The sequence below is a fragment of the Ictalurus furcatus genome, chromosome 28 (assembly GCF_023375685.1).
Source record: "Ictalurus furcatus strain D&B chromosome 28, Billie_1.0, whole genome shotgun sequence".
NCBI classification, from domain to species: domain Eukaryota; kingdom Metazoa; phylum Chordata; class Actinopteri; order Siluriformes; family Ictaluridae; genus Ictalurus; species Ictalurus furcatus.
Window position 1 is genome coordinate 13,797,172 of NC_071282.1, and position 14,292 is coordinate 13,811,463.

Below are 14,292 nucleotides of genomic sequence, written 5' to 3' on the forward strand. Positions count from 1 at the left end.
TCCAAAGTAATACTCTAAAACATTAACCACAAATAAGACAATATGGATACCGAAAAATGAAACCTTACATGGACTTTTAGCCCATCTTATACAAGCTGCCCCTGTTCACCGCACTGGTTTCCCACATCATAGGTGATGAGTCAATAAGCTAACTTCCCATTTGGTTAAAGGGAGCTTGTTTCAAATTCTCTACCAGCCAATACAGGATTCTGGGATTTGTGACTCTCTACATGCTCTTAAAGACATGATATTTCTCTCTCTATCTCTCTTTCTCTCTCTCTTTCTCTATCTCTCACTGTTTTAAAATAGTGTCACATGCACTTGCCAAGCTTCAGTGCATCTACCATGATGCTCATGGTGGTGTGTGAGGGAGAGAAAGGGAATTGGGATAAGCATTTAGCTACCTCAACCACGCACACACACATTGCAATTAACCTATGTCGGTACAAGATATTTGCTTTTTAAATGTCAGACCACATTATTAAGTCATTAGGAGGAGACTGATGTGCCATGTACGCTGAAAACAAAATGTGCATGCTCATCAGAAATTACCTCTACAATGACCATCACAGTGCTCTGGTAATTTCCTGTGTAGATGATGCATACACAAGTACACCCAGCTGGCAGTGTAGATTTGTATTTATTAGGCACATCTACCTTGCAGCATATCAGTTATGATACAGCACCCATGGGGCACCCAGGTTTGCTCAAGTTGATTGACAGTGCTGTGGTTTGAATTCGCAACCTTCTGATCAGTAGCACAGTACCACTGTCCAATCAATGGGTTATTATTAATCATTTGCATAATTTGACAGCCCCCTCTACTCTGTCCACTGATTGAAAGAGACCACCACAGGACCAACGCTGATCAGATTTGATTTGGGTTGGGCTAGACCTTTCTCAGCACAGCCCCCTGTGTTGTTTGGGGGTGTTATGAGTGGTACTGTGTGTCTCTATCAGCTAAAAGTCAAAGGTCTTTTGGTCTTCATGTCCTGGTCTTCATGTCCTGCTCCTCTCTTGTGTACTCTGCTCTGGTTACTCCTGATCCTACTCACCTCTCCTTACATCCGGGTATCCATAGTTTATCTGCCCCCCCGCCCCCCCGTTATTTTTTACTGCATCCCTTTATCACCCTTTTTTGATGCTGTTTCCCTGTAATTGTCAGTTCCTTTGTTCATTCATTTCTTCTTCCTCTCTCTTTCTTCATGTCCTTCTCTCTAGGGGACACTACACAGAGGATGAGATCAGCCCAGTATCCGACCCCTGCGGAGCTGGACGCTTATGCTAAGAAGGTGGCCAACAGCCCGCTGACGATTAAAATCTTTCCTAACAGCGTCAAGGTCCCACAGCGCAACCACGTGCGGCGCACTGTCAACGGTTTGGACGCGGGTGGAGCACGCTACAGTCCCTATCCCCCTTCACAGTCTGCGGCCAAGGCCGGCCTCCTGGCCATTGTCAAGGCACCCATCACCAAGGGCATCATCAAAGACTTCACCGGTACACGTGTGACGATGAGCGCCCCTGGAAGTGGGTATGGCCCGGCACCAAGCACTTTAACCCTTCAGCATGCACCACAGCAGCTTCAGAGACCCCCACAACATCAGCAAGGCCTCCCACAACACAGTCAGAGTCTCCAGCCCCTCCAGCAGCAACAGCAACACCAGGGACTTGGGCTTCATGCACCCTCAGCAATGCCCCAGCACCCACAGGGCATGGGCAGGACACAGCCTCTTTCCCACCCCCCTCCTCTTGGTCACCCAGGTCCACAACCTCCACCTGCTCTCTTGCTTCAGCAACAGCAGCAGCACCTCCAACAGCCTCCTCCGGGCCTGCAAGGTGGCACAAGAAAACTCACGGATGCCGATGCCCCTCCCAATGTGACTGTTTCTACCTCAACCATTCCTCTCTCAATGGCTGGCACCCTGCACCAGGGCCGCCAAGCTGATCTGAGCACCATTGTGCACCAGATTAACCAGTTCTGCCAGGCTCGGGCCCAGGGTGCCGGGGCCACATCCATGTGTGAGGGCCAAATCGCAAACCCAAGCCCCATCAGCCGCAACTTGCTCATCAATGCCAGCTCCCGGGTGGCCATGCACAGTGGGCATTCCAGTGCTGTACCTCCAGGCCTCGGACACTCTTCTTGCACCATTGGAGCACCAGATAAATCAGTAGGCACTGGAGTGCCTCTGCACAACATGGGTGCCATAAACAGGATGGCTGTGTATCACAACGATTTGAAGCAGCAGCATCTGCAGCACCAACAGAACCCCCAACAGCATCCGATTTGCCACCAACAGCATCAGCAGATGATGTCATGGAACCAGCATCAGCTTGCCCACCTGCAGCATGTATCAGACGGGGCTGGGCACCCTTGCAAAACCGCTACTCGGGACCCAGGCTTCCCTTGTAAAGGTATGAACTACCCGCCTGAGCTGTGTGTAGGGCAGACTTACAACCTCAAACCCCCCATGGATAAGCCAACGCCTTCGCCTCCAGTTGTCAACAACACCATGCCACCTGGCACTGTTGCTCACTACGCCAATGGCCAGTACTACCACCAGGTGCCTGTGTGGGGTAGTATTCTCCCAACACCCAACAGCGATAGTTCCGGCTCACAGGAGTTGCCTGCACCCTTCCACGGTCCGACAGGCAATGGAACGGGTTGTACCAACCCCACCCCAGGGGTGGACTGCGCCCCCACGGGAGCAACGGCGCATTATCGACCGGCAGGAGTGGCTGGGGGAGCCACAGTGGGGCAGACTAATCTGATGCAAACAGCAGATTACATGGGAGGGGACTTCCAGACGCCCTGCTTCCGAGATCAAAATCTGGGCCTGATCGGGAAGATGCCCAGGCCTCCCCCCATGGCCCATGGCCAGCACCCAGGGTACAGATAAGCTTCGACACAGGATCTGCTCACCACCTCGGTCCATTTCAGATAGCCACACAAAATCATCTATTCTGTCTTAAAATTACTTAATAGGAGGAAAAGCATTACAACGCATCAGTTCACATTAACAATTCAGACAGCAAACAGAAAGTGATCACTGAAAACTGAAAAACATTTTAAAAAAGCAGTGTTTTCACTATTTTTTTTTCCTTTTCTTTTAATCATTCTTGCAAGTGATCAATTTTTTAAAGGATTAAGCCCATTTACTTTTGGTTATTGGTTTCACTTGGTTTCACTTGGTTTCTCCCAGATCACTGTGTGACACGTCTTCTAGGCATAGAAATACAGTCTGAAAGATCACATGATGTCCTTAAAACATCATGAATGGCCGACTCCCTTTCTTGCCAGGGGTCTATGGTTCAGCTGTAAGTTGAATAACCTCAGTAATGCACTGTTCAGGAAGATAATGTTTTTTTAATTTCCTTTTTTTTTTCTAGATCTGGCCTGTGTCTGTTTGGTCTCCAGATTTCTCACTAAATTGTTAGACAACATAGATCTTTTTTAGAGGGCTTCATCCTCTTCTCTACATTAATTTATTAATCTGTGAATGGGATGCTAGTTTGTAATTGACAACATGATTTCGACAGGATAACATGTATATCAGTGAAGTTCTCTCAGTCGCATATCAAGTCAGTCTGGCTGGGCTTAATATGACCGAAGCATAATTTATGTATCAATTACAGTCAAAAGTGCTGCGACAAATCAGGTGGCTTAACTGATGTCTTAACTCGTGTAGATTAATGAAGTAGGCAGCATGATTGTGGAGTTCTTATTTTCTTAAAAAGCCAATGTGGGCTGAAGTAAAAGAAGAAGAAAAAAAACGACCTGCCAGAAAACATTGAGCTTCAAGGGGTGCCATTGTACTTCTGCTTCATTTTCTTAAGATATGAAAACATACTTGAATCCTAGAGATGGGCTGTTCTCTTGTTAGACGGTTTGTAATAAAGTTAGCGGGACTAAACTTACTACTGGAGAAGATTGTGTATTGTGGATTGTTACTAATATGGTTTAGAGACTAACTACAAACCAAATTGAGATTATTTGATCCTACATTTTTCTCATGTATCTGTTGAAATAACTTCAGTTTAGGAGTTGCTACTGATGCTCTAATGACATGTGCTTGAATAGACCAAATTGATCACTTGCAAGATTGCTTGTGGGTAAATCAAGGAGGACTTTAAGTCAAAGGTGAAACAGCAGATTAATTATTTTATTGTACACTGGCTAATCTGCTATACTACTGTAACTTTTAAGAAGTGTAATGACTGTGTGAATGTTGGATGGTTTGTGTGGGGATGGTTTTAGTGGGTGAGTGTGAGTAATGGGTGGGTGAGTGTGAGTTGTTGGTGGGTGTGTGTTGGTGGCTAGGGGTATGTGTGTGTGTGTGTGTGTGTGTGTGTGTGTGTGTCTTGGTTGGTTGGTGGATTCGCCATCACCCACACTCTGCTTGCCTCCCTCTGGAACAGCCCTTATAAAGCCTTAAGTATTTGGTCCTTGGACTTTCCTTTGAAAACAAGCATGGTTATTATGAAACCTATAATATTGATAATTATGAAAACTTCAAAAAGACTATAAAGGAACAGCAATTTTTTCCTTGTTTATTTTTATTAACTAAAGCTTTTGTTGAATAGAAAAGCAATTCCTTAGGATTACTTTGCAACAAAAACAAAGAAAAAAGAATAATATTTTATTGTAATTATGTTTTATAGCTATGTGTAGTTCTGGGCTGTAACAAAAATCTTTTTATTCCAAGTTTCAAAGCTTCAGTTTTGCAATTTGTGACTATTTATAATTATAAACTTTTTTTCCTCATTATTTAAATTTTTTTTTTTTTTTTTTTTTTTTTTTTTTTTTTTTTTTTGCTATAGCTGTGAAATGAAGAGTCTAGAAGACTTTCTCATATCTGTCACTCTGTGGCTGTTGAGTGAATGAGCGAAAACTACAGAGTGTGTGTGGAGAGTTGTGCTACTCTTTTTGTAATATTGTAATAATAAAATAAAGTTCTAATTTATGCTTTGAAATCTGCCTTCTCCTTCTTATACACCACATCACTTTGGTCTCTCAACATAGATTGCACGTTTGAAGTCTGGTCTGTGTGTAGTCTCGTTGTTGCACACCCTTTTGTTTTCCGAAGCCACGTCCCAGACAGCACCTGTGCAGGAAATGTGATTCAGCTTCTGACCAAATTCTGCACGTGGCTTTGAAATACACTTTCTTTTCTTTTTTCATATAATACGAACTGACTTGTAGCCACTGATGCACGAAATCCCACGATTCACTGCACTGAGAAAACAGTCGGAAATGAGTATGATGAAGCTCAGGCGCTGTGTGTGTGTGTGTAAGCAGCTGTGGGTTCTTACTGGACACCATAAAAAAACATTTACAAGGATTATGAATACACTGCTCGGAGTTGGACAGGAAGTCCTCAGCTGATGATCAGAAGTGTCCAGCTGCCCTAAAACCAACACTGTAGATTCAATAGAGATTTTACTTTGTGTAGGTAGTAAAATGAGGGAGATGATTCATACATACTGTATTAACCACATCAGTAACTGCTGTTTCTTTACAGCTCATTTATGAAACTCAAAGGCTGCTTTCTAATATTTTTTTTCAGCACTTCTCATCATTTTGCCTTCATAAGGGCTTTTACTACTTAATTAGTGAAGTGAAGTTTGTTGGATGAACCTGTCCACTTGTACAGCTGTGAACTCCAGGAGCAGAACTTATCCAGAAGTTTTTGCTGCTTAAGGTAATTTCTCTCTTAAAAAATCTACAAAGGCTGTGTTTAAAAACAGGACAACAAAAGAAGTTGATTATTTCCCTGTACCAACATGTCTTGAACCCAACGATTAGGTTTTAATTTTTAAATGTCAGTCACGTCATTTTTAAAAAAAAAAATTTTCTTGTATTAGTCTATAGTTATATTTAATGTTGTGGAACATCTGCAAAACTTACACTGATTAGCCATCAAGTTAAAATCACCTGCCTAATATTGTGTAGATCCCACTTGTGCCACCAATACAGCTCTGACCCGTCGAGGCATGGATTCCACAAGACCTCTGGAAGTGTGCTTCGGTATCTGGCAACCAGACTTTAACAGCAGATCCTTTAAATCCTGTAAGTTGGGATGTGGGGCCTCCGTTGATCAGATTTGTTTGTCCAGTACATCCAACAGATGCTCGATCTGACTGAGATCTCGTGAATTTGTGGGTCAAGACAACACCTTGAAATATTTGTCATGTTCCTCAAACCATCCCTCAACAATTTTTGCAGTGTGGACAGCCACAATATCTTGCTGAAAGAGGCCACTGCCCTTAGGGAATTTGGGTACCCGTTATCCTGATGTCGGTTCACCTTTCCTTGGAACACTTTTAGCTTGTACTAACCACTCCATGCCCCCACCCCACAAGACCTGCTGTTTTGAAGATGCCCTGACCCAGTCATCTAACCATCACAATAGCCTTTGTTAAAGTTGCTCAGATCCTTAAGTTTGCCTATTTTTCCTGCTTTCAACACATCAACTTCGAGAACTGACTGTTCACCTACTGCCTAATATATCCCACCCCTTGACATGTGCCATTGTAAAGAAATAAGACCAAAAAAATGCAGCTTGTAAGGGTCCTCTGTCCGGAAGTCTTCCCACCCATGGAGGAAAACACTAACTGTTTCAAAGTGCTGACACTGGAGACTCCTTCCATAAGCATTAAATAAACATCTCCTTACCATATCAGTAAGTCATGCTGTTATAGAAAATGAATTGACACCTTTTGCCCAATCAGATTTGAGAATTCAACAGTGCTGTGGTATACAGTAATGTGGTGCCAGAACCATATATTCCCAGAAATATGTTATTTAAGAGTCATAGGCATAGTCAATTTAATTTTCTAATGGAGATCTGAAAAACACACTAAATTCAAATGACTAGGGTGGAGGGGAAACAGCCCCCCCCAAGCAGTCTACTTTTAGCCTTGCTGCCTCATGCACCGCGACAGCTGGCATACAAATGGATGAACTGCGTCGATTTGAGTCAATAGGGCCGTAAATCAAAGGCTCATGGCAGCAGGAAATAGCCCAGACTGGGGCAGCTCTGAAAAAGTCCAGGTCGGGGCATATTGGAGCCGTCTGAAGCGAATGGAAATGGGAATTGCATAAAAAGGGCACAGCGGGACAGCCAGGTGACACTCAGTGTGAGTAATATCGACCATTTCCCCCTCAAATATGTGTAAAAGTCAATTATACATGCAAAAGCAAGTGCAAGACGTACAAAAAACCAGACTGAGCATAACAGCAGGAAAGAAAAATAAGTCAGACATTACACAATTGCATGCACAGGTGCGTTCCATTAATTTCTGGGCCGTTTGCAGGTGCGCACTCTCTTCTTCCTTCCTGTCTCTGAAAAATGTTTCAAATGCTAACTTTATTAAGGGTCCTTGAGAGTCCCATCCATCCTCTGAACATCCAGAAAACATTGGTGACACTTTACAATTGGGTTCATGGTTAACGTTATGACTTCTGTTAAGCATGAACAAGCACAAAATTCAGCAACAGTCCACTCAGATACACTGTTTTTATTTATTTATTTGTTTTAAATAATGAATGAAGTAAATCAAATAATGAACATCAATATTTATTAGAAGAAATAAGTCTGTGGTGATTAAAATCGAGCTCCAATTTCAGTTAATGATCTGGTGGTTTGTTGGCAGTATTCATAATTGAGGTTCCATCATTTACATCCACAGGCCAGAGATTATTATGAACATTTAGTAACATGCTATAATACAGGTATGATACAAATTATCCCAAGTTATGCTCCATTTATAATCATACACAAAATAAAAGCAAGTATGTGTTAAATTTGGCATTTAATCAAACCTGTGTGTGTTAAGTTACAGTGATTAGTTACAACATGCTGTCGTGTTACAGAGAAACTGGTCTGAAAAGAATTTTATCTAAGCAGCTACCAGCTGCCAAAACAGCTGGTCAAGCTGGTCGACCATGTTTGCCAGCTCGTAAGTTATTTTCCAGCTTCCTTATTATTGACTAAATTGATCAAGAAATGTTTGAGATTTTCTAATTACCTGATTGTTATTTTTGTTCAAAACAATGTGCCTATATCACTGATGAAAAAATGAATCATATCACAACAGCTCAGAAAGGCAAATATCTTTAAAAAGCACCCATTATGTTGTCTCTTCATCTTGCTTCTTACAGTGAATTGCAAGCAGCAGCTCCGCCATACCACAAGAGGGCAGCATGACCAAGCAAGTCTTCCATTAACTTCACTGTGCACAATGAGGCCATTCTTTATATTGATTTTTATTGCAACTGTACAAATGACATGTTGTAAAAACACAGTATTCATATCCAAAATGTTGTCAGTGTGTAATTTCCATATGGATCACTGAGTAGGTTATAATATTTACATAGTGTGGCTAAGAATAACATTTACTTTTTACAAAGAAATGTTGTCATTACATCTTTTCTTTTCTTTTCTTTCTTTCTTTTTTTTTTTTTTACCAAGTAAGTTCTATTTAAATAGCATACTAATCCTCAAAAACACAGTTGAAGACAACACTGATGTATTGATTTTAACGTGCATTTAAAATGAAAGTGACCTACCTTTAAGTCAGCAAAAACTTTAGACTAAAGAAATGGCTCCAATTTTGCTCCAGCAGTTATTTCATATTCTATGAATATGCAATTTGAAACATGACCAACCATTCACACTGACTACCTTCCACTAATAAACCCATATTGCATGGCCTGTATTTGCACACGGTAACCTGAACGGCTCTTATATTTCATGCAGTAGTGTAACGGGTATGGAAAATATTCCATAAATTTAATGTGTAGAATTACACAAAAGGAAATTTATACCTGATAGTAACTGTCTATTTGTGAGTACTTTCCTTTTTAATTGTCATGATGTCATTAGTCTGTGTAATTTCCCGTTTTGGTTCCTCCTCTTCCCTTTCACATTATGGTTGAACGGGAGAGGTAGGTTTAATTTTGAGTTCTCAGTAATCTTGTTTCATCTTTATTTAAATCATCATTTATATACTTATGTACTCATTTTAATTTGTGTGCATAATGTTATTTTATTTACCTGTGTGATTAGTTTGGTTGTTTTACCTTTTCTTTTTGAGTGATTTTTTTTTGTATTTTGTTTCAACATGTGACCATCGCACATCATGTTTATTTTATAGAGCACAGTTTAACTGATTCACTCAGGGAGACTGCTTGTTTGTGTTGTCAGAATAAATGAAGAGTCGACCCAGTTGCTGTCCGCCTATTCTTCTTTTTTATATATATAGATAAAATAAAACACAACGCAGACTACAACCGGTTACACTTGGTGGTGCGACCATTTTGGATCATCAAACAGCGGTTCGCCAATGCCGTGGTCATGTGACGGCTCGCCTGCTTCACCAATCTTCTCTCCCGGCTGTCTTCCTCATCAGCGTCGTTCGTTGCGGCTCCGTGTTCGTGCATAAGGAGGGCGCACGAGTGAGATGAACGGCGTGTGACATCGCAGGACAAACTATTGAATCTTAAAGGAACGGTAAAGAGTTTAATTTACTTCAACTTTGACCTTTTTTTCCTCCGGAGTACTTTCGTTCGTCGTTGCTGCATATTAAACAAGAGAGACTTTGTGAAAAGCACACCAGGACGCTTCAGTGACCTTCGAGCATCGTATCCTTTATCTGAACAGTATATAATAAGTGACTGTAGATGCATTTTAAATAAGAAACCGTGCCTGATAACTTATGTGGTGTGAGAGAGAAAATTATTTTTGTCAAGAAAAGGAGCGTTTCAGTTTTTTTTTTTTTCGATTGATGTCCTCATTCTGATAGTGAACTGTTTTGAGTTAACTTTATTTCATATACTTCCCTGCGTGTATGACGTATACTTGAACATTTGCCCGTTGGTTAAGGTTTTGCTGTTTGGGGCATATTCATTCACAGTCGTTTTCACATTTGATGTGTTTTCACTTTACATTTGAAACATGTTAGAGGATATTGGCCAAGACAATTTCAGCCCTGTGAAACAATCTAATGTCACTTTCCCATTGTGCAGGGGTGGTGGACCTGAAATACATCGCAATGAGGGAGTGTCTGAAATTACTACTCGTTGTTATGGGAGAGGGAGAGCCAAAGCTAATGTGGGACTTGACCATGTGCATGCAGTTGGTTCAGTGATCGGTGCTTCTGTAGGTCCAGCAGCTAGCTCTACACCAATCACGCGCCCAGATACTGAACGTGTCGTTACTCCTGAGTCATTAGGGGGCATCATTTCAGATCTGGCTCAGGAAATAGGGGAGAGTATTTCAGCCAGCCTTAACCTTGTGCACCAGCCCAGCCCAGCCCAGCCCAGTACAGCCTAGTCCACCTTGCCAGTCTCAGCACTCCAGCGAGTACATTGATGCATCAGGCCTGAAGGTGATAGTACAGCAAGATCCGGGTCACGGCACGGATCCTTCTACACACTTGTACACAAAAAAATATTTCCTTGCCACCGTCGCCTCTGGGGTCTAAAATCAATATCTGGATTTCTGTAAAAGTGGCTTTATGATCATGTGTATTGTTAGAAGTGCTGTACAAATGAAGGTGAACTGAAATGTAATTGAATGAAAAGTGGAAGTTGCTAATCAAAACCATCCTTGAGTTAAAAAGTACCATTTTAGATTAAATTAGAAGTCAGGATTTATTTTAATATGGTTTTGTAGGTAAATGTATACGAATTTACACGTCTCCATTTGTTTGAAATTGGTTACTGTTTTCAGAGTTTTAGGATTTAAGGATATATATTAACATTAAATATTGGTATTTCATTCAACCTTACTGGTATGATATTGAACAAAATCCGACCACATCACTTTTGTTTCATTTAATACATATAAATTTTTCCCATGAGATCCAGTTCTTTAAATTCTATATGTGACATCATTACCAAGAACTGACAAGTTAAACAAATACCCTGTTATAAGTTGCAAATTTGTCTAATAATGGGACCACATTCACATATTTTAGTTAACTACAGAGCCGATAAACGATTCACCCCTACCCATTCTACCTGAGGTAATGTCTGTCAAGCTTGGCACAGTTCATACAATAGATTTTTATAAAGTAAACATTACACGCAATCATAAGAGATTTTTTAAGGCAAACAATTTATCATTCTTGAAAAAAATCTGTTATCAAATTGCTCTCAGGCTCCAGGTTTCTTCAGATATAAATATGAGGATGCACAAAGAGATATATGGTTGTTGATCCCCACAGTGGATATAAAAAAAAATCCAACAAGCAGCTTAAAATGTCATATAATCCATTTTCATAAAATAATTCAAACTTCTTATTTCATTTCATGAATGGTGCCAATGAGGGTGCAGCAGAATGTACGTGAGCACAATGTAGGTTATAAGTAGCACATAAAATACGTGTTTATACTCGTATTTCTCCGTGAACTCCAGGTCGCCCATGCCTATAGTGAACTTAAACAGCTCCAGAGTGGTGAAGGCGATGGTTTTAAAGGTGGGTTTGTTGCAGCCTTCAGCTGGGTTCGGATTGTCTGTAAAAAAAGACCGCCCATGCGTGCGGTTATTCTGGGCTGGTGCATTAAGCTCTTCAGGGTCATCTTTGAGTAGAGTCACGACAGCTGTTTGGAGAGCAACAGAAAAGAAACATTTTAGTGACGGGGATTCTTGGGGATGGTGGGATACTATAGAGCCTTTTGCAAGAATTTTTCTTCAGTGGTGTGTCCTCTGACTAACTTGTAAAGTGTGTCTAGAGAATTCACTTGGAGTTCTGAGTGTGATCTAGCTTTCAAGTAAGCTAAAGATGATCTTTGTAGTGTCCCTGTTCTCTCTGCACCTGATTTTACCCGCTCATTCAAAATCAAGGTGGATGCCAGCGTGATAGGGTCCAGTGCAGTATTGCTGCAAGAAAAGGAGCCTGGGATCGACCACCCAGTATGTTACTTTTCTAAAAAGTTCTTAAAAACTCAGCAAAATTACAGCACTATAGAAAAGGAAGATTTAACGCTACTTCTTACTTTACAGCACTTCGAGGTGTATGTAGGTGGTAGTACCTTACCTATAATAGTATATACTGACCATAACCCACTTGTCTTCCTAATGCGTATGTCAAATTCTAATCAAAGGTTGATGCGATGGTCTCTGGTGGTCCAAGGATTCAACTTGGACATTCGCCACAAGAAGGGTACAGAAAACATCTTGGCAGATGCCCTCTCACGAGCTTATGCTTAATAGATGGTTAAAGTAGTCAAAATGAATTTGACTCTTATGGGTGGGGTGTTATGTCAGGAGACGTATTGTGTGTGTGTGTGTGTGTGTGTGTGTGTTCTCTCTCTCCCCCGTTTCGCTCTCACAGGTCGCGCCGCCCTAATTCAACGTGCTGACGCGCTGCGGTGATCGCTCAGCAGGCTGTTCTCTGTCTTTATTAAACAGAATATATCTTTTTTTCCCTTCTTCATTTAAACCACTTCGACAATAATATTCCTTGTAACAAATTACACATTTAGCATCACATTACAGCATGGAGGTTAATATATCAAACCGCTGGAATAACATATTTTACAAATTATATAAATGTACAAATTTGTTGTTAAGTTCAACAGAAATACTTCACCTATCCCAGTCTTAACTGGTACAATGACTCACAATTACTGCTATTACCAGCTCCGAAATCATATACATCCAGTAGCTTTAATACTGTTAAGCCTACTTGTTTCACACTTTTACTACATTTTCAAATACAAAATATAAAAACAATACAGAGGCCTACATTATAAAAATACCTCTGTCTCTTTAACCTTACCAACACATTACAACTATATATACACAACTATTGAAATAACTGTACTTTATAAACTTTAGCTCTAACAAATACAGAGATAGGTGCACATGTCCAGGAGCAATGACCATAAACAAAATAAATGTCAATGTCTGAAGGCTGCCATGTCGCTTACACTTTTTACACGGAAGCTAGATACACTTCAATTCAAGGTCTCTCAACTGAATAAACCACTGTTTTACACATAAAACGTTGTCAGAACAACATAATTAAGGCTTTAAAAGTCCTTAGAAATGTATTGCAGCAAAATATCACACACTACTAACCTGTTTTGGAAGGAAAATCAGACACAGGAGATGTTAATTGTGATCGTTCAGCAAGCTGTTCTCTGTCTGAGAAGCGGAAGCATCGCGCAGCCCTACTAGCGCTCACATAAATGAGTGGCATAATCAAGCAATTGCACCCTCAAATATACATTCAATTTGTTCCTTTTATACAGGCCAATACACAAAACAACTTAAAAATTGTGACAATACATTTGCAGACGTCACACAGACTTTTTATGTCCACTCTAGTTATTTCCGTGTTTGGGGACAGATATTGGTAAAAGAAAAGAAAAAAAAGTTAGTATATACAGTATCTCACAAAAGTGAGTACATCCCTCACATTTTTATAAATATTTGATTATATCTTTTCATGTGACAACACTGAAGAAATGACACTTTGCTACAATGTAAAGTAGTGAGTGTACAGCTTGTGTAACAGTGTAAATTTGCTGTCCCCTCAAAATAACTCAACACACAGCCATTAATGTCTAAACCGCTGGCAACAAAAGTGACTACACCCCTAAGTGAAAATGTCCAAATTGGGCCCAATTAGCCATTTTCCCTTCCCGGTGTCATGTGACTTGTTAGTGTCACAAGGTCTCAGGTGTGAATGGGGAGCAGGTGTGTTAAATTTGGTGTCATCGCTCTCACACTCCCTCATACTGGTCACTGGAAGTTCAACATGGCACCTCATGGCAAAGAACTCTCTGAGGATCTGAAAAAAAGAATTGTTGCTCTACATAAAGATGGCCTAGGCTATAAGAAGATTGCCAAGACCCTGACACTGAGCTGCAGCACGGTGGCCAAGACCATACAGCGGTTTAACAGGACAGGTTCCACTCAGAACAGGCCTCGCCATGGTCGACCAAAGAAGTTGAGTGTATGTGCTCAGCGTCATATCCAGAGGTCGTCTTTGGGAAATGGACGTATGAGTGCTGCCAGCATTGCTGCAGAGGTTGAAAGGGTGGGGGGTCAGCCTGGCAGTGCTCAGACCATACGCCGCACACTGCATCAAATTGGTCTGCATGGCTGTCGTCCCAGAAGGAATCCTCTTCTAAAGATGATGCACAAGAAAGCCCACAAACAGTTTGCTGAAGACAAGCAGACTAAGGACATGGATTACTGGAACCATGTCCTGTGGTCTGATGAGACCAAGATAAACTTATTTGGTTCAGATGGTGTCAAGCGTGTGTGATAGCAACCA

At 41.1% G+C, this 14,292-nt stretch overlaps 2 protein-coding genes across 3 annotated transcripts in view; one reads left to right on the plus strand and one right to left on the minus strand.

Annotated features, from left to right (window-relative positions):
• The window catches only part of fam222ba (family with sequence similarity 222 member Ba), a 69,481-nt gene extending 62,756 nt beyond the window's left edge, over nucleotides 1-6,725 (plus strand). For both annotated transcript variants that reach the window (XM_053618456.1, XM_053618455.1), the window contains exon 3: nucleotides 1,222-6,725. In XM_053618456.1, the coding sequence (XP_053474431.1) occupies nucleotides 1,222-2,897 (1,676 nt within the window). In that variant the 3' untranslated portion in view covers nucleotides 2,898-6,725. The remainder of the gene's footprint in view (nucleotides 1-1,221) is intronic.
• Nucleotides 6,726-10,447: 3,722 nt separating this feature from the next.
• On the minus strand, nucleotides 10,448-13,367 carry LOC128603780 (transient receptor potential cation channel subfamily V member 1-like). The gene is made up of 2 exons (XM_053618458.1): nucleotides 13,089-13,367; nucleotides 10,448-11,605 (listed from the first exon to the last, which is right to left on the minus strand). Exons 1-2 carry the CDS (start codon nucleotides 13,207-13,209, stop codon nucleotides 11,313-11,315), a joined length of 414 nt encoding a protein of 137 aa, XP_053474433.1. The 5' UTR covers nucleotides 13,210-13,367; the 3' UTR covers nucleotides 10,448-11,312.
• Nucleotides 13,368-14,292: the final 925 nt, after the last annotated feature.